The 20719-nt window shown below is 39.1% G+C and overlaps 1 protein-coding gene across 1 annotated transcript in view; it reads left to right on the forward strand.

Moving 5' to 3' along the window:
* Positions 1-20719, forward strand: part of FOCAD (focadhesin) — a 110398-nt gene that overhangs the window by 61887 nt on the left and 27792 nt on the right. The window contains exons 20-26 of the mRNA XM_065046224.1: positions 1637-1825; positions 3163-3284; positions 12498-12590; positions 14046-14134; positions 16347-16388; positions 18737-18845; positions 19316-19432. Of these exons, the coding sequence (XP_064902296.1) occupies positions 1637-1825; positions 3163-3284; positions 12498-12590; positions 14046-14134; positions 16347-16388; positions 18737-18845; positions 19316-19432 (761 nt within the window). The remainder of the gene's footprint in view (positions 1-1636; positions 1826-3162; positions 3285-12497; positions 12591-14045; positions 14135-16346; positions 16389-18736; positions 18846-19315; positions 19433-20719) is intronic.

Here is a 20719-nt window from a genome sequence, read left to right on the forward strand (position 1 = left end):
CTTCAGACTGATTGTTAGAATTAAACTGTGATATTCTAGAATTTGCTGCTCAGCTAGGTGTTTCATTAAATTTATCCACATTGTGTGATTTGAGTTACATCTGTCAACCTAGAACCTTGGGCTGTGTCTGTTGCCTGAATAATTGATTTTGAGTGGCTTGTAAGCCTTACGTCCTTCGTCGTAACTAGCAAGTGCAGTAATATGACAGCAGTGGTATTTGTGCTAGGGTGTCTCTGTCAATGAACTTAGCAGAGAAGGAGCTGTTCTCTTTCAGAGGATTTCTTCTTTATTGCTGCAGCCACCCTACACAAAAAAAAACTTTTATAAAATCCTATGGCAGGTTGGTGGATAGTGTTTTCATGTCAATAAACTTAGTTTTGTTGAAAGAGTATGTCATGTTGAGGACTGGGGACAAAGACTTATAGTTTCTGATTAAATCACTGTAGTGAAAATTTCTAGCTGTGTTCTGAAGTTTTTCTTTGAAGAATATTGACATTACAGGTGGAGAAAAAAAAGCTCAGATGTAGGTGCTCTGCATGCTGTGCTACAAAAATCTGTCACATTTAGACGTGCCCTCCACTGTGAAGTTGAATGAGGAAAGAACATTGCTGAAAATCATGGGAACTTGCTGACAACAGGAAATGTGGGGAAGTTCCAGTGTAAAACTGTTTTATTCTGAGCTGCCATATGTATTTTTTGGACCCAGAAAGGATGAGCAAGTGCCCGTTTGTCTCCTTTGTCCTATAGTTCCTAGTCAAAGCAGGCCTGTATGCAGTTTGGAAACTTGTATGCCAAAGTTTCAAGCCTAGTGTGAAACAGTTGTTATAAATCCCCTTAACTTGTTTGTATAACAAAAGCACTATAGGCTTTTAAATGTATCAGGTTTGCAAGGTACGAAGCTGGCACTCTGTGATGTGGTAACAAATGCCATGCAATCACATACATATGTACATACAGAAATACAGCCGTTTTTTCCAACGTGTGCCTTAAAGGCTTCTCAGATTGACTTCACAAATGAACAATAACTTTATAGTAATTCTGTATAATTTTAAAGCTGTTTAGACTGTAAAATGCATAGCTTGAGAGCACAGAACTTAATAAACAATTTGTACTGCTATGGTAACAGAAATCAAGTGAATACTTTCTGTATCCCCAGTTTGCATATAGGCATGCTCTCTCCCATCTACTCTTTTTGCATTGTACGTTTTTGAACGTCTTTAAGGACAACCTGGTTTTAGAGACAATATTTTTCACTATCTTGTTAAAATCACTTTTATTTTTAATTGTCCTTCTGTCAGCATGTGCTAGTGTTACTGACATAGCAGTAAATGCAATCAACAGCTCATGGAATAGTTACGGCCACTGTTCCTCTCAGCCTTAGTATCTGACGTGACTTCCTCAGAGCCTCTTGAAGTTGCATTGGCAGCAAGTGTGGTGTCAGGGAGATTTATGAAGAGTTGTCTGTTCTTTGACCTTGAGCTTTCATCTGAGTGTGTCATCCCTAGTTTATCTAGGCATATCTCCTCTGAAGCACAGGTGTCATTTTGGGTTTTATGGGTTTTTTTTGGTCTCTCAGTCATCAGGCTCTGTCTGACATTCCTTTTCCTCTGTCCTCATCTTCCTGCACTTCATCCAGCATTTGAAGAGTTTGCAACATCACTTGTGAAACAGGAGATGACCAACATGCCCCGTGGTGTGTATCATTCTGCCTTGAGAGAAGGGACCACACGCTCAGACCAGGGGAAGACCGTGGCAGGTGTTCCAAACTTCTTGTTAAAAATGTATGAGAGGAACAAACAACCAGGAATGACACCAGGCCTTGCAGGTAAGCTGTCACTTTCAAGAAGTTGGCTTGGACAAGCGTACTCTATGCTGGGTTAAGAACTGGCTGGAGGGCCGGGCCCAGAGAGTGCTGGTGAATGGGGCTGCATCCAGCTGGCGGCCAGTCACTAGTGGTGTTCCCCAGGGGTCAGTGTTGGGTCCAGTCCTGTTTAACATCTTTATTGACAATTTAGATGAGGGGATTGAGACCATCATCAGCAAATTTGCTGATGACACCAAGTTGGGAGGGAGTGTCGACCTGCTGGAAGGCAGGAGGGCTCTGCAGAGGGATCTGGATAGACTGGAAAAATGGGCTGATTCCAATGGGATGAAGTTCAATAAGGCCAAGTGCCGGGTGCTGCACTTTGGTCACAACAACCCCCTGCAGCGCTACAGGCTGGGCGCAGAGTGGCTGGAGAGCAGTCAGACAGAAAGGGACCTGGGGGTACTAATTGACAGGAAGCTCAATATGAGCCAACAGTGTGCCCAGGTGGCCAAGAAGACCAACGGTATCCTGTCCTGTATCAAAAACAGCGTGGTCAGAAGGACAAGGGAAGTGATCCTTCCCCTGTACTCTGCATTGGTGAGGCCACACCTGGAGTATTGTGTTCAGTTCTGGGCCCCTCAGTTCAGGAAAGACATTGAAGTGCTGGAGCGGGTCCAGAGAAGAGCAACACGACTGGTGAAGGGACTTGAACATAAGACCTATGAGGAGAGGCTGAGGGAGCTGGGGTTGTTTAGTCTAGAGAAGAGGAGGCTTAGAGGTGACCTCATCACTCTCTATAACTACCTGAAGGGAAGTTATAGCCAGGTGGGGATTGGTCTCTTCTCCCAGGCAGTTAGCAATAGGACAAGGGGGCATGGGCTTAAACTCTGCCAGGGGAAATTTAGGCTGGATATTAGAAATAAATTCTTTACAGAGAGAGTGGTTAGGCATTGGAATGGCTGCCCAGGGAGGTGGTGGACTCGCCGTCCCTGGAGGTTTTTAAACTGAGATTGGACATGGCACTTGGTGCCATGATCTAGTAAACGGACTAGAGTTGGACCAAGGGTTGGACTCGATGATCTCTGAGGTCTTTTCCAACCCAGTCGATTCTGTGGTTCTGTGAAGTTAGACAAGTCTACGTGCTTTGACCCAAAGATTCCTATGAATCTGAGAGTAAATCAGTTTAAGAAACCAAGATGTCTTATGTCAGTTGCATATGCTTACAGATGCTTTTAAGGTGTTGGCTTTATTAAATTAACTTTGTTTTGGGTTTTCCACTGAATTGCGGAGGACTTCTGAACTAGTAGCATTCGTGTTCGTATTGACCTATATTTCTCCTTCCTTCCCTTTTTAAGCTGGCATGCTGTTGTGTTATGACCTTCCAGTCCATACGGGCAAAGACGGAAAGCCTATTCCTCGGTTTCTGGCCAGCAGAGGACGCAATTTCCAACAAATGTTGGTAGCCCTTATTCACGAGGTAATCCGCTGTCTTTTCTTCCCTTCTCAGAAGCGTTATGCTGCCTTCCCTGCCTTACTACCTCATTTGTTTATGTCAACTAGGAATTAGAATCAACTGGCAATGGCATGTATGAATGTATCTTAACTAAAAGTTTCTGTGTGGGACAAGTAACTTGAATTGAACATGTGAATACCTCTTTTTAAGAGTTCACTGCCGAAGTACCTCTTCTGAAGATCAGTAGAACAAACAGAAGCTGACCTTTGCCTTTATCTGCCTTGCAGACTGTGATACCTGCCTTACACCTGTTGTGTGTACTCAGATGTAGGTGACTAGCAGGTTTGAACAACGATCGGACTCTGTGACATCTACACCTTGCCAAGACTTTGTATTTTTTTTTTTCTCATAAATGTTTAAGCTCCCTGCCCTATTAGGCTTACACCACTGAAACTATGCAGTTACCTTTGTGGTAGTTTTGGAAAAAGGGTATGAAATAAGTTCCCACTTAATCATTACAGGAAATAAGGTGCTTGCAACAAAATCTTTCAGAGAGTGGAGAATTACGGTACTTTTATGGTTGACATAAAAGTTTATCTTTGAAAATTTTAGAAAGCAGTAAGCCAAAATAAGTAGTTAAACTGGATCGAGGGAAAAAACTGTTCCTTTCCCAATTTTATGTCAATGAGAGCAGTTAATAACAGAAGTAGTGTATTAATCTCTTTAAAAGTTTAAAAAAAAATCTGTTGATATGGTCATTTTGTATTGCTGCAGAGGTTAATTACATGCATCTAAGGGTGAAGGACATAAATAAGAATGTATTAATTACGTCAGTCTAACAGGAGAAAGAGAGCATAGATAACAATTTAAAAAGTTGTGTAAAATTTAGATAAGACTCTTCAGCGGTATGTCAGGAAATAAAAAAAATGAATGTATATCTGGACATTTTTAAGATTTTTTTTTTTTTTTTTTCCCCCACCCCACAGCAATACTGATTCTTGTTCTACTTTTCAAGAGCAGAAAAGCTTAAACAGTCCCATTACTCCTACTTTCTCTGTCCCACGTAGGCACTTTGGTGCTAATGAAGATAACATGATCATATGCTGTTGTGTAGTGAGGAGCCTTTTCTTCAGAGCACAGTGAACCAGAACTGCATAATAAAAGCAAGTGTTTAATCTAACACTCATACTATACTTGTTGCAGAAGTTTGAGGAGATAGAATGAGACATGGGCTGCAGTTGAGAGTATGTCTGGGTCCTGATTTTGGTTTGTGACTGACACCCAATAGACCTGGAGCCTTAGCTGCTACGAAATTCCTTTATGATTCTAATAAAATCACTTACACCAAACACTTTCTGTTACGAAACAAGTACAGCACAGAATTTGAGTGGGAATGTTGCAGGCACAGCCTTTGGAGAGTTTTCTCTTTACAAACCGAAAGCCTGACAAATAGCACAGGTGTCTGCAGTGGAAAGCGCATGGGGGCTACGTTCTGAACCTGGGATGCACCCGCGTGGCTCCCTCCTGGCTTTGTTCGTGCTGCATTTGTATTGATTCACTCCCTCAGTCTCTTTGGAGCAAACAAGTTAGTTCACTCTCTAGCAAACCTGTCTGCCTGAGGTTTCCAGTCAAGCAATGTGATATGTGTCCCATGCTGAAACTGGCTGCTGCTTCCACCTAGTGCAGGCTTCCACCTCTGCACCATCTCTCAAATGCTTCCATGTGCTGGCATACACATAACATTTTTACCTGTCATATAATATCTTATAATTTTGGTCCTTCTGAACTCAAAAGCCACAAAGAAGTAATAATCATGTCTTGTGACCACAGAGACACCAGATCGATCCCAGCAGAAGTGAGACCAAGTGGTACAAGGACAAAAGCCAATCGATAGCAGGTGGACTGAAGTGTAGAAATCCCTCCTGTGGCTATGTTATGAAGGCAGAGTCAACAGGCTTATGAAGTACTTCAATTGGCAAGTTCCTCTCTCAAACTAGTAAAAATTATACTGAAACAACACCCTTAAACACAAGTCTTATGATATCTAAACAATTTAACAGATATTTTCTATCTTGACATCTTTACTGCTAAAAATGAAATCAGAAATTGGAGATAATACCCCTCATCATCACAGGAGTGTGCAAGTAAATTAATGAATATTTTCTAACTACTTGGATGCTTCAGTGGAGAGCACCAGGGAAAGTCCACAAGGATATTGCATAACATGTCAGAGGAGCAGATTTAGAGTAATGAGTTACGAATGAAGCCTGACTTTGCACAGCATCCAGAAAGAAAAGCTCCGCCTTCTATGTAGATGTTTCATTCAGTAGCACCTGGGTTCAGTGGCAGAGGTTCTGGAGGAAAAGACATTTAAATATAATATAATAATAATAATAAAAGGCATGTTTTAGTGTTACGTAAGCTGAATTACAGTGGGATGAAGATCAGTTCTAAAATACGATGTTGTATACACTTACTTGTTCCCTTACTAAAGCACCAAATACAATCTCTGGAAAAAAAAAAAAAAATATATATATATATATATACACATATATATACACACATTACATATACATACATACACACACACACACACACATATATATATATATAAAATTTGTGTGTACTAGCAGTGATTATAATATCCAACAGCACATCAAAAATTGTCTTGTGCTAACAAGCTACCTTCATAGTAATACACCCTTAAAATGGTTTGGTTGACAAAGCGTGGGTTTTTCATTGGATGTAGTGAATACGTAGCCATGGCTGGAGACAGAAATATTATTAAGTATTTCAGTATTTTACACAGTCAATTAATTCAAGGTGTAGTAAAACTAAAAAAAAAATCCATGTTTCAAAGATAAACCTAAACACAAGACATCTTCAAACAATCCTAACTGTGCCTTTCAGTGAAAATTCGCAATAGCTATAAACTTTTGATGAAAATATATATAGTATTTCTGTTCTCAGCTTACACTGCTTTGTAAGACAGAAAAAACCCTTTTTTGTGCCTTTTTTTCCTTCGTACATAGGTGCAGTTTGAGTTAAGCTTGTCAGGAGAAAAGTATTTGGGCCGTTGGCTAGAAGAGAAGCAAGTCCCTGTGGTCATCTAACTTAATTTCATGCCTTAGTGTTTATTTAGTCCTCAGTGTTCTGCAGAGCAGAGTTTAACAATAAAAACGGGGAGCTTAAGCTATAAAGCTATCAAATAGCAGTACTGGTCTAAGAAAATTGAGTTAGTAGGGCCGAGACTCATCTTCTCCCAGCAGTGGATATAGAAATCAATGTGTTTTTGAAAGCTCATTGCTTCGGAGTTCAACACAGCACATCAAGTTTTTTTAGGGGTTTTTAACTACCATAATGACACTTTTTTTCTACTGCTTTGACTCCTTTTTATTTTGAGGGGGGTTATCTCTTTGTGACTTTTTAAGAAGCATTTCATTAAAAAGAAGACTGAAAGTTGCCTTTGAACCGTTGCAGTCAGCATAAAGCTCTGAGAAAACTGTGGAGTGAATGTAAGCACCAAGAAATTACAATTAATTGGAAGATAGAGATAAAATAAATGGATGCTTGCTAAAACTCCTCAACAGTTGTCATATCTTTAGTTAGGGATTAGCAGTCATCAATATAATTGCCATACTGGCATAAAAATGTTTTTACTTCTTCAGTGATTTTTATCTAGGCTCACATCTGTAGAATATGAACCTTCAGGTTGTATATCTGTCTGGATCTGCATATACTTAGTTGATATTATTACACCTAGTTTTCTGAAGTTTGAGGCATAGGAGAGGGGCTTGAGGCGACTAGTTTAATTTTTGTGATATTCCTTATGTTTAAATGTGATACCTGAGATTCTGCTACCAAAAAAAAAAGGTGCTATGTGAGTTTTGTATGTGGAGGAAAGAATTTCTTCTTGTGTGTTTAAAAGGCTATAAAACATATGAATAACATATCTGCCATTCAAATCTGACAGTAACAACAACAGTGAAAAGGTAATTTACTGGTAAACTGTAATGAGCCAGACATACTCTATCTCCTATGTTCTATTCCAGCTGAGGGATTGGATGCAGCTGTAATACCTGTCAGCAGGATCAGATTAAGATGCAGAAAGGTTTTTGGATGTTGTTTGAACTGGTATCTCATGGGAGGCAGAACATATGTTCAGAAAGCAATGGCGCATTCAAAGTGCTGTATTGCTCCTTGCTGGTCACTGGTTACTTGAAAGCGGAAGATCATCTTTCCCCCAGAAATGAGGATGTGCTGTTTGATTTATTATTAAACAGAGCTCGTTAACCTCTCTTTTGAGAGGACATGTAAGTTACTGTAGTCACAGTGTTCAGAAGTAACGTAGACCATGGGTTTTCTTTGTTTTCTCTGCAGAAGATCCCTGAGGTTTATCACAGTGACCTGGACTAGATTAGTTAATAATTACCTGTGACTGTTTCAGTTTTTGGAGTAATTCTTTCTAGGACTTCATAGGAATAATTTCTTACCAGCTTCACTTATCTCTGTTGTGAAGATGAATGAGGATGAGTAGTCACATATGTTCACATAATGTACCATATGTTTTGATACTTCTGTAAAAGTATGTTTTGGATTAAAGTTATTAGGCTTTCAGATGGTTACCAGTCTTTTCTTTCTTTAGTGGGGTTGAAGGGAACAGTTCATGCTACATGCAAAAAACACAGAGGCACTCTGTTTTTGGGACACAGATGTGATAGATGGTGTCTTTGGCAGCGTGAAACTGTGCAGTGTTTTTAGAATAAAGGAGGATGGTCTTGGCTTTGCATGCTTCTCAATATTCATGTGCTGTCTTTGCGTTGGAAATAGCACAGTTCTTTTGCTCCAGTAATATAGTAATCTTAGTAATATTTATGGGCAGAATTTAAAAGTTGGATGCCAGCGGTGAGTTGTACAGTATTAAATACTGCTCTACAAATAATAATCATGTTAGTCACTCTGAATAATCATGGAAGAGGCATCCCCTACTTTTCTTTTGTGTTCAATAGATGTGCTGGGATAGCATGCATCTTTGAGCACTAAAGTAGAAAGCCCCTTCTGTACATTTCTTTCGTGGTTTGGTATCGATACTCCAAAGAGATTCAGAGACTTATTCAGACCTTGTATGTGAAGAGAAAATAATGGGATTTTCTGGAAAATAATTCACTGTAGTGTGTTCTCTGTGCCTAGGTCTTTCAATGGGTGTGGTTCAGATTATGAAGTACGTTGTGCTGGTTTCTACTACTGAATTTACTCAATGTGTCTCCTCCAATGATAAAACAGTACATAGGAAATAAGTTTATTGTCAGATCTTTGCTTTCCTCCTCAGTCTAATGGAGAAAGGCATCTTTTTTTTCTCACAAAGGAGTGCTGGGTGGAGGATTTTGAAGTTCATGGATGCAAGTATGTTAAAAAGAGCCTGTAAGCAAAATCAGAGCTGAAAAGAGATATTTCACTCTTTGATTGACGTGGATATTGTAATACTAGCCTTATTTATGAGGTCACTGAAGCTGCAGTTACGTCCTGTCTGTGAGAAGGGCATTAAATACATGACTACACATTTCACTGACATCTGAGTATTGTCTAGTACATGTTTTCAGAGCCACACATTTGTTAGAGATGAGCTGAATTTAGGGACCGTGTGAATTGGCAGGGCTGATGAGGTGTAAACCTGTTACATTTACTAAAAGAACTTACAGGGATTCCCACTCTTCCCGCTCTACAGCACATTTTAAGATAGGCCATAAATATTAATGATATCATAGTTTCTACGTTCTGTAAACAGTATTATCTCGGATACTTAGGGAAGTGATAGAAATATGCTCAATTTCACTCTTCCCTAAGTTTTTGTGTGCCCTCTGCTGGCTATGTATCAGTGCAAAACAAGTGAGTGGTATACAAAGATCTGCCGCAGCACAAAGACAGCAGTGCTGAAAGAAAGCTCATCCAGATCTTGCAATGGTGTTTGATTTTTATTGAAGAGTGCACTGTAGAGGAGAAATGAGCTTCTGGTTTCATTTGAAATTATTTTTCAGTCTTGTAGAAGCACTCAGAACTTGTGCCATGTATATTCAGAAGTGCTGAAGTACAGGATTAGCGTCTTCTGTGGTTTGCCAGCATTCCCTGTGTTGGGTTTCGGCCAACATAGGCTGTGCTTGTGTGTTTTCAGGGAGATGTGTCCTTCTTAAGCATCCATCAACAGGCTCAGATTGCTAGCTCCTAGCTCATGCTGTTTCTTATGCCTCAGATGTCAGGCTGTAGCTCTTCCCTTGAGAACTACCTGGCAGCCTGATCTGGCTACGCTGCCTCCCAAGAACATCCCAGGACCATTGTGGCAGGGTTTCATAACCACTTGTCATTGGCTCAGAAGTCCCGTTAGCCTTCTTCTGTGTGCTTCTCACCTGACCAATGTCTTCTTACACATAGATTGCACACCCAAAACAATCTGATCTTCACTTACTGTCAGATTTGTCTATGCTCGCTAGTATTAGTTCACTAATGCTTAATGTAGTTGTTGTTCTCATTGCGTATTCAGTGACAGAAGTAAAGATTGCTGGTTTCCTCTGCTGAAATAGCAGGTGTCAGCACTGCTTATGTGATATTCCTCAGCACCACATCCAGTCATTTTCAGTCATAGGTGAATTTTACTTGAGTGTTCTGTCTTATGTGAGGATGTTCTCTTCCCTCTCGCTTTCTCTCATTCCACCTATCTGCAGAACATTTACTGCCATGAAGAAAATTAACTGAAGGCTGCTCAGCAGTTCTTCTGGTTACCAAGCACATCTGCAAATTTTATCTAAAAATGCGCAAGGTGCTAATAATATGTTTCTGATTAGACCATGTTGTCTGGTTGCTTTAAATGCTACAGTATACCTCAAGCTTTATATGTCCTGCCTGAGGTCCTGAAGTGTTTTAAAGGTCTGCTTTTGCTCTGGTGCACAAGTGTGGATTACGTGATGAATTTCATACATCACCATAAGACCAGACTATTCTAAATGCACAGGTCTAAAATAGTTTCAGAGTAAAGGCAAAGGGGAAGACTGGAGTTGCTGCAGATGCCTTGAGAACCTAAGGCAAACTATTCTGACTGGAGGCTTGGCTGTTCGTTGACTTCTTGGAAAAATTGATGAGTAGAGATGAGAGGGGTATGGGAATAAAATTTTGGCAAAAAAGGAAGGACTAGTGCTATTGAGTCATTTACAGATGGAATTTCTTGGGGTTTTTTTGCAAGGTGTTTTTGTGTTGGCTGTGGGCTGGAGTAGGTGATCCCTTTCTGTTGATTTTTAGATTTTATTTGCTTGTATAGATGTATTAGTACCTACTCAAAACTGTTTTGAGTTCACCACAGACTGTGGGCATGAAGCTTTAGCACAATCCTTTGTTATGAAATCCCTGTATAGAAATAATACTGACTGCTTTATGTAGGGGCATAAAATAGAGGAGATGATGCAGGAAGACTTAGGAGGATCATTAACAGGAAGGGCAGTTTAGCTGTTTATCTTGGTTAACCATTCTGTACAGAGGAGGCCAGTGGAGCACTTGGTGGAGAAAGGAGGGTTTTGCATTCCTTGAGACATGGAGTGTTTTACATGTTAACAGTGACTGGTCTCCGTGATAAAATAGGAGGAGTAAAAAGGAAGAATAGTAACCTTCTGGGATCAAGCCTGGCAAGATTTATTCCAGGTAGGCTTTGCACAATTTTTGATCATAACTCAAGGGATTTTTCCATAACTCAGGGAGTCTGGCGTGCTATTTTAATTTAGAAATCGAAAGTGTAGACCTTAAACAGCAGATAGTGAGGTATATCCCAACTCTCCTCAACCTGACATGTTTGACTTTCCTTTGTTAAAAACTGATTACCCTGGAAACTGCTGAGATTAAATAACTTACTTCCAGTGAAGTCCAAAAGGTTGTGATGATGCTTTTTTGTCTTTCTGGTAGGGGCAGACAGTAGAAATAATTGGATGGTAGCAAGAAAAATCAATTCTGTATGTCCACCATGGAATATGATGAGTTATAACAATACACATCCATCATTTTAATTACAGAGCTCATGTTTGTGGGTCTGAAAACACAGCAGTTTAAAAAGAGGGGACACCTGAACTATCTTACTTTACTAAAATGTTGCTGCAATTAAGACAGTCATGGACACAGGGGAAACAGAGACTCTTCTAATTAGTTATAATACACATTTTTTGTGAAATAATATATCTTGATTTATAAATTGCATAACACACAAATTGTAGGGGAAGAGGTACATGTATCATGTAGGACCCTGATGCCTGGAAGAACTTTGTTGGTGGCCTTGAACTTGTGACCAGTTCTGTTTAAGTTACTCCTGTTGCTGCTTCATTTAACTACTGAAGGGCTAACTACTGAAGGGCTGGATTGTTACTGAGATCACTTCATTTTTGTTTTTCAACATGCTCTGAAAAAGTCATTTAGCTGTGGTGCTTACTGAAGAGAGCAGTGTTGGGCTCCTGAGAAAAGTCTTTGCCTATGCATCAGATTATGTAGTTGACTGAGTTATTGTGTTGTGAAGCTGGGACTGTCATACCTGGGCAAGACTTAGAGGCAGGAGGGGAAAGCCATTGCGTATTTCTTTAAACTATTTGAGGTGGTTTTGTTTGCTTCCTGTTATATACTGGTGCTTCCTAGAAAACAAACAAACAAACAAACAAACAACTTTGTGATTCCTTTCGTTTTTTAACAATTCTTTTCCTTAAAGGAGATCTGAACTATGTACTTGAACGTGGTTATATACACCCCAGCTGTGGATACTCTTTTTGAACTATCTCCTCCATATTTAGATAGTCATCTACTTGCATATATATTAAGTGTTTGTTTAAAACTTTTTGAAGCACCTAAGATTTACAAAAACTATGACAAACATACACTGCACGCATCTTTATTATTTATTTTTGTCTATTGGTGCTACTAAATGTTGGGTTTATTGCCACATAGAATTCCAGTGCTCTCTCTGGGATCAATTATCTGTTGAACTACATCAAGCAACCAATTTTGGGTTGCTTGGGTGATGAAGCTGAAAGTAATTTGCTGTGGGTAAAACCAGAAAGGAGAGCAAAGTACATTATCATTTTAGTTTCCTATAGCCATGGGTGATGTTCTGTGGGTGTGATGAAATGATTGTATGCAAATCACAGGCTGGAGAACATACATTCTGCATATGTTAGACTTAATGTAAAGCACTTCTACCCTTTTTGGTATGTTGAACAGGTTAACATTCAACCTTCTGAATGGCACCGCTCCATACTGCTGCCACAGTCCTGGTTAGGATTTATGAGTCGAACCTACAGTGCAGTCCTACAGGTAATTTCGAGATGCATCATATTGTGCACATTAATGCTCAATCAAGTGGTGTGAGTTTTATTTTTACCAGCAAGAGCATCCATGCAAGATACAATATTTTAAAAATAAAGCTTGAGGTGTTTAATAGTAAAATATATGAAAAGGAAATAAAAGCAAGTCTTTAGTTAATGACACCACAATCTGGGATACTTGTAGAAGTGTAACTTCTGCTTACAGTTCAGGTTCTTGCAGTCTTGTTCTTGTGTCATGTTGCAGAATGTGTTACTTCTTAGAATTTTTTGAATGTTAAATTTTAGCTAGAGGTCTAACCTATCAGTTTGGGTAGGAATTTTGTAATAATACTATCACAAAAGAGACAGAAGCTATCAAGAAATGATTCATTAAACAGAAGTTGTCTGATCAGATGTAATACTCTTGCACTGTGAGAGACTCATCTTTTGATTTTCCACCCTATCTAATGATTAGGAGACATCTTTAAACCTCTCTTTCATTAGGTTAGCTGTCTGGATATCAATCTAGAGCAATGTAGTGTCATTTCTTTTTCAACAGCAAAATGATCTGAAAAACATTTTAACGAGTGGCTACCTTCTACAAGGCTCTCTGTGCTGCTAGAAGGGCTTATTTATTTGTATTTCCAGGCCACATCAGCTGTATCCGCATGAGCAGCTCAGGTTGCTAAGTGAATTCTGGAAGCTTTGACTGTTCCTTGTTTCGCTGTGCAGCAAACATATGCTTTTCTAACATTTTCAAAACAAATTTTATCTTGGCCACCAGAAAAATATCAGATTCTAAGCCAAGCTGGCCCCATTACAAGCAGGCAGCAGCTATTCAAATTGTAATTTTCGGTGATAACTACAGAGGGGGCCATTCTTGCTTGCATGTAATTACTTTGCTATTTTGCTTCCTCTCTGAGGCAGGAATTCACAAGAAGCTTGGCATTTACCAGACTTGTTTCTGAAAGGCTCTGAACATTTAAGTAAAGCTGCTTACTATGTTTAGATAACAATTGTTAGAGGCCAGAATCCATATCATATCCTTTAAGGTACTGAAAGAATTGTTGTGGGAGGTGACAGGAAACTTGGGTCATAGAAAGGAAAAGGTGAGGAATTCTGCTTTAAATAGTGAATCAAGAAAGTGATGTTTTCCTGTTAGAATCCATTTTAGCCAGAAGGCTTCTAAATCTCATTCCCTGCTTGTTGTACCCCTTCCCAAGGGAACTTGGCTCTTTGCATGGACTAGGAGATATGTCCTAATATCTGTGGCTGTTTGTGCCACGAATTCCTTTACTTAATATATTGTCTATGACAATGCGAATGCATATGAAAACCCATCAAGTTCACTCATGAACTAGCCCTCCAGTAAAATGCTACATCTGTTATCTAAGTGTTCTCTGGAGAAATCTTACTATGATTGGCCATGTAAGATCCATGTGTGACTTACTCTGTAATTCTGCAGGGGAGGCAGGCAGAGCTGGAGTTGCAGTTAAAACAAGGAAAAGAGGATCCTGAAGAGGTGCAGTACAGGCAGTTTACAGCCTGGCTCTGGTAAGGAAGTGCCTGTCTGCTCCTGATCGCTTGTAATGGCAAGGGAAGGGACAGAGGAGAGAAAGACTTCAAAGCCTTTAGTTTTGCAGGTTTAAAGACTGTATTAGTACTAATGAAGGAAATTAAAAAAAAAAAAAAAAAAAAAAAAAAAAAAAAAAAAAAAGAAAAAAAACACCAGGAAAAATACCACACCGGTTACAAAGGCCAAGGTGAGGCGGAGCCCAGAGAAAGAGACTATGGGGTAACTGTAAGGATTCCCATATGCATAGGTTCACTGGTACCTTCCCCTCTACAGGGTCTGAAAGTTTGTGGGGTAATCACCTGGCAGGAATGGAAAACTGTATTTGTTTTGCGTCATGGATAAGCAGAAGGATTATATAAAGACCAAAATGTACATGTACTCACTAAGTGAGCTGTCTCACTGAAAATGGCTTGGTTAAAGGAAATGTAAGCCATGGTATGATGTATGTTGTAGTGAAGTGAGACACACCTCAGTTTGTACAGTAAGTTGGCAGTGTCGAGCCTGAGGTGTTCTTTAAAGCCAAGCGCGTGATGCACACGCTGATCCACATCCTCACCTGCTCCTGTTTCAGTCAGCTGAGGAGTGTCTCATGGTTCAGCCATATATGTGAATGGCCAGGGAGACAAGGTGGGAAGTGGAAGGCTTTATCAAGAGAAAGAACTACTTATCCATGGACAGTATAAATACCTGTTTCTGTGCTTGTGCATAACTGCATTGGAAACAAAGTATGTACAAACAAAACTTAAATGGTCTTGGCCTGTTTCAGACAAAAAGGTATAACTGAGTCCCACTCAACAGGAATACAGAATTTGTGTCTATTGTTTTATTCCGACTAACTCTAGATTAGAGAGTTTCATAGTAAGATCCAGAATGACATTGTATTGTAGAAGAGGTTTTTTATGTAGTAGTGGCACAATTTTCTGTTGTTGTTCTGCTCCTTCTCTTTATGATAGGCTATGAAGGAAAAACATTTTCCAGGTGAGAATGCCTAAAGCAGTGCTCCTTTTGTAGATTTCTCCTGAACCTATTCCTGCTCTGTATTTCCTATATAGTGTTAACATAAGCTATGTCAAAAATGAACAGAATTCCCTACAACAGTGGAGAAATAAAAGCAGTAAGTTAACTGGGGGTTTGGTATTAGCTTTCATGTCTTTTCCTGTTCCCCCTTGATTGCTTGGTGCTTCAGGGCTCTAACTTCAGTACCCGTTAAGCACTTGTGTTGACATCTGGCAACGTGATTGTAGACAGCTCGGTATAAACTTTAGTGTTAATGCTTTCTTGCATAAGTACTGCACGTTTTTGCATTGGTATTTGCCAACTTGGTGTGTTTTCAGTGTAGGTGGGTATGAAACTGTATGCGAAAACAATGGGGTTGTGAAGGAACGCCTGAGTAGGTTTCTTTTAAAGCCTAAGTGTAACTCAGTCTTATAACATATGGTCCTATTTTACAAGGCATACATTTTTAATATTCTAATCACATGCTGTGGAGCTGTGATTGGAGTGTATTTTTTTTCTGTAGGATAACAGTCATGGGCAGGATGGTATTATATATTGTAGTATAGAGGATCGCTTTCCTCACCCAAACCTGGCCCTAAAGAAGATTCATTACGTTTCTGCTTCTGTCTTGGTATGAATGCAGAACTAAACAAGTGCAGAGAAGTAGCCTATTATAAATCAACTACAGTAATGTGTAAGAAATTGTAGCTACTCCTATGGCTTTCATTTAAATGGATTTGGGTTACTACACTGCCTAGTAGCATAACTTCCCATAGTGGTTTCCAGAAGTGTAGTAACTGTTGGACAAATTGTTGTGATTGTCCATTGTAAAATATTCTCATTTTATTATGCTAAGACATAGTACAGCGATCTAGAAACTTATGTGTAACACCTCAAAGGACAGATTTATGGCTATTGCATGAACCTACATTTTACAAAAAGTGGCATGAAGTCAAATAATAGCCCTTTATAATAAAACATTGGTAGTGCACGTGAGCATAAAGAAATATGGGGTGGAACACAAGCTGTTTTACAGTTTAATGCTTGTGATTCATTTGTGTTAAGTATTCTGATAGCTGGATGAGATAGGTGTTAACCTAGAATGGACACGCGTAAGTCATAAGAGGGGAAATTAGCCGAGTTTGTGTTACAGTATAACGCACATGGTGTAAATTCATTCTGTTTCGGTTGCAGGGTCAGAGATATGTTGACCGATGTCATCAAAGGTGCTTCCAAGTAAGAACTGCTGATCTATTTCGGATGAGAATGACTTATCTTTTGTCACAGAAGATATAAGATACTATTTTCTGCATTTGGTTGTCTGCCCATTCCATGGTTTCACATGACTGCTGTTCAGGAAAGACACTCTTCTGCACTTCATGCTTTGAGATTTTTACCACTAACTCTGTCTATTAGAAAGGCTGATGCCTAATGTTTTGATTAAAGCCTGGTTAGTGCTATATGCACTATCAGTCTGTTCCTTTTTTAACTAGTACAATGCCTCAAGAAGCATCGTTTATCTGGAAGCTAGTTGGCCTTTAGCTGAGTATTGGCTCTTCACAACTGTCCCACTTTGTGTTAAGGTGTCTTTCTTGTGCCAGTATGCCCCCAAGGGCAGAAAATTACATGGTTTCAGATTGTGACAGGCATGCTCATTTGCTACTAGAATTAGCACTTGGCTTTTGGAAGCAATAGGTCTCTCCACCTTCTTTCACAGCCTGCTAAAGTGGTTTGACTTCATTTTCTTTCACTGTCCACTGGCAGCTAGCTTCCTGTTATGCTTTGCCCTTGGTTAATCTGAAATTGGCCACTTGCACCAGGTTAGCAAAAGTGTCAGGAATAGTGAATCCTCATAAGAACCAATAGTTATAAAATCTTAAATGATAAAGATGTTGTCAGTGAAAGAGTTACAGTGAAATCTCATGGACGGTTTCAACATTGGTATTCTTGTAAATGTATAATAGACTAATCTGAAATATTTTGTGAGTTAAGAGTTCTGGAGATTTAACTAAGACTTTCCACAAAGTTTTGAACTTTAACTTATGATTGTCCAGATATTTAAAAATATTCCCAGCTTTTCCATTTCCTTGCATGTTAGTCCATCTTGAAGGAGTTGGCTAAAGAGGGATGAAACTGGAAGATCTGTTTGATGTTTTAGCTACTCAATTAGTACCAGTGTTAAGGTAAGGTAGTAGAAAGAGATAAATAAAGCAGGAACAAAACAATAAACTTTATCATATTCTATGTCTCAGAATTAAATTTATTATTTTTGTTATAGAAGTTAATTAGAAAAACTAGTTGAGGTAGAAACATTGCCTGACTTGGGAGGGACTGGTGAATTTTCTTTAGGTAACAGCAGCAAGATTTTCGGTTAGGACAGTGATTTTTACCTTCATTAAATAGCATTCAGCTATCCTGAGTGTGTAGATTTAGAAGTTTCTCTCTGAGATACATAATGAAATGTAGCTTTTCAGAACAGATGTTCTATACATAGATTAGGAAATTGCTTAAGGCAAGAAATACAGGGAGATTTCAAATAACTTAAATAAGCACCAAGCTGTAATTATTTTTAGGTATCCCTTATCTGAAAGGAAATAGTTTCAGTGTTCTAAACAGGAGAGGTCAGTGACATTCTGCTAAGACCTATGTGTCTTATTAAATTTTAAAAAACAAACCAGAAACCCAGAAAATGTTTTTATTGTGAAAAAGAGATCTTTGGATCTGGAACAGATGCCTGAATTTGCAGTGGAAGTGTGTTGTTACAGCACAGTTGGGGAAGTTTTTAGAAGTGGAAGACTGATGCAAAAAGTGTAGTATATTGTGTTAGACTGTAAGTGGTTTAGTATTGTTCAGCTGCTATTGTAGAACAACCAAGAGAGTTCCAGCAGGATTTAATTGCAGTAAGTTTTTCTGGGAATGACTGGGATACCGACATCTATCTTTTCATGAAACTGAACACAGCTATATTCTCTCTCTTACTTGTAGGTGACAGATTTTTTTTATTGAGTTCCTTAAAAGTAAAGATTTTCATACTCCTTGAAACCTGTCATTGTCCATGATGTTAAAGTTTTCATAGCATAGGGGAGTAATTCAAAACTTTTTTTTTAAGATGAGATTTCAGTGATGGCTGTTCTTGTAAATCTCCTGAACAGATGCTGTTGCAGTGAAGTGGCACCTGCCTGCCTAGTATTCTCTGAAGATATTTTTGTGTTATCCTGTGTAGAGGTAGTACAGCTGAGACCAACTGGTGCGTTTCTCTGAGTGCTCCTTGCTCTGCAGAGTGGCAGTCCTCATTATAGTGGAAGCAAGCTTCTGGTTTTCTACAGATTTCTGTGTGCTACACTTTATATAAAGACAAACAAGAAAAAGAAGTCTGAAATGCTTCTCCCTCCTGTTCCTTCTCTAATTTCTGAAGATGAAATGGAATAAATTTTTTCTGAGCTAGAAGACAGCCAAATAAACTTGCTCATTGCAAGGGCCTTCCCTCCTGGACCACTGTAGCATAACTTTCCTGTGCTGAGGATACAGGTTTTGTTGCCTGCATCTCTATTACACTTCTTAACTGTTTGCTTTTTTCTGTCCAGGGACAGCCCAGTGGTGAAAGGCAACTCTATTTTTGCCTTAACTGGTCTTGCAGTTGCCGTAGCCAAATATGAAAGCAGCCTTTCCTCAGACACTGAAGAGATGCCAGAGGTGAGTCCATCTGTGAAAGAGATTCTCTACTCTTAGTGACTATAGTGAAACAATACAACTAGGTGTTTGGGGGCCTGGTGAATAGATAGGAAGTACTTTGTGTTTTGAAGTTCAACTTTCACTCTGCTCAGTGAATGCCATCTAGTAGCTGCTGTGTGATCTATACAAAAGCAGCCAGTGTGTAGGCGCCTTCTCACAAGGATCATAATGACTAAGACATTTATTTGTTGGCTTTGACAGATGAGATAGAGTTTTAGTGGATACTGAAACCCAGCCAGCCTCTTTTCTCATCATTTTTGCTTTCACTGAATAGTACCTGATAAAAATGATGCTACTTCTTGTACATAAGAATGACAAAATAATCTCATTCCTGATGGATCAGAGGTGGAATATCAGCTGCTGAGTTTCTGTTCAGGTAGGACCTGATTTTAGAAAATAGAACAATGAATACTTGGGTTTGATTTTTGCAGACTGAACCTGGTTTTCTTCCCACAAAACACTGGATTTCTATGGTCACAGAGACCCTCTTTAGTATCGTGAACAGCCGCTATCACCCTAAAGGTCAAGTCTTCCCATGGTTCTACCAGGTAGGTGTTGTGATGTATCTGTATTCAATACCTTGAGTTCTTAGTGTGGCCTTTCCTGGTTCTGTTTGCTTTTTAGTTGTTGTAAGACATGACAATCAAAACTTCCTTTGCTTTGTTCTTTTTGTTTCCTTGCAGTTTCTGCTTATATTTTGGTTTGCCTTGAGTTTTTATTACCAAAAGTATTAAAAATCACATGTGAAGATATATGAATGAAGGAAATTTTAAAAACAGAAAGAAACCTTCAAAACCTAGAATATTCTGCATGTATGTACAAAACCAAAACCTTCTAATATGGACAAACTCTCCTCAGACCATACCATCAAACTCTTGGTTGATTCTGACACCATTCAGTAGGGCTCTGAAATGTGTACTTTCTCACTATTTGATATTTATGGAGACAGTGCTTCTCATTTTACAGTATTTCTTGGACCCCTGAGGGCCAGTAGAAGTTGGGTGGTACGTACTTGTGGTGTGATAACCAGCCAGAAAGTATCAAGCAGTTCTTATGACTGGAGATAGCTTGAAAGCACGGTATAGACCTTAAGGAATAGGTATTGCTAACTTTTGACTGTCTGCAGTCAAAACAACTAGGCTGGAGATTCTTTGTGTCATGGATGCAGAAGGGAACTTGAGTCCTGCAAGACCAAATGCCAACCTGTTAATGTATCATAATGTTTTCTAAATGGAACTTCGTTAACTGCATTAATGGATTGAGTTTAGTCCCATAGTGAGAAGTTAGCATCAAAAAGCTGGATATTATTGATGGACCTGAGTCAGATCTAGCTGTGACTCCTGTCATCACTGGTGGGGGACACAGATCACCAAATCAAACGTTTTAAATAAGCGCTAGACTGGTTGGATCTTAGGACATTCAGCTACTTGCTTGGCACTAGCAGTTCTTGCTGAATAGTTCTGTGAATCTTGCCTTTGAAGAGAATGCTGATTTTAAAAGATGGTTTTGAGATGGAACACTGTGACAAAGTTTTATTTCTAAAATCCACTCTGTTTGAAAAAATGGATTTTTTAAAAAAATCTCATGCTTTTGAAATTCCAAGGCACACTGTAGAAGTCACTGTCTTGCAGACTGCCTTGCATGCTGATGGGATTTATTTTCAGAGTTGCATGTGGAAGTTGATAAATATACGTTAGGCTATTACTTACAATCAGTCCATTGCTTTACAAGTAGAAATAGCTGTATGTATTTTACCTTTCAAAACTGAAAGGAACTTAAAGACTTTGAAAGGGATCTTTTTTTCTTCTAGAAAGCATCTCAACTGGTTATCTTGC

The sequence above is a fragment of the Columba livia genome, chromosome Z (assembly GCF_036013475.1).
Source record: "Columba livia isolate bColLiv1 breed racing homer chromosome Z, bColLiv1.pat.W.v2, whole genome shotgun sequence".
Taxonomy (NCBI): Eukaryota; Metazoa; Chordata; class Aves; order Columbiformes; family Columbidae; genus Columba; species Columba livia.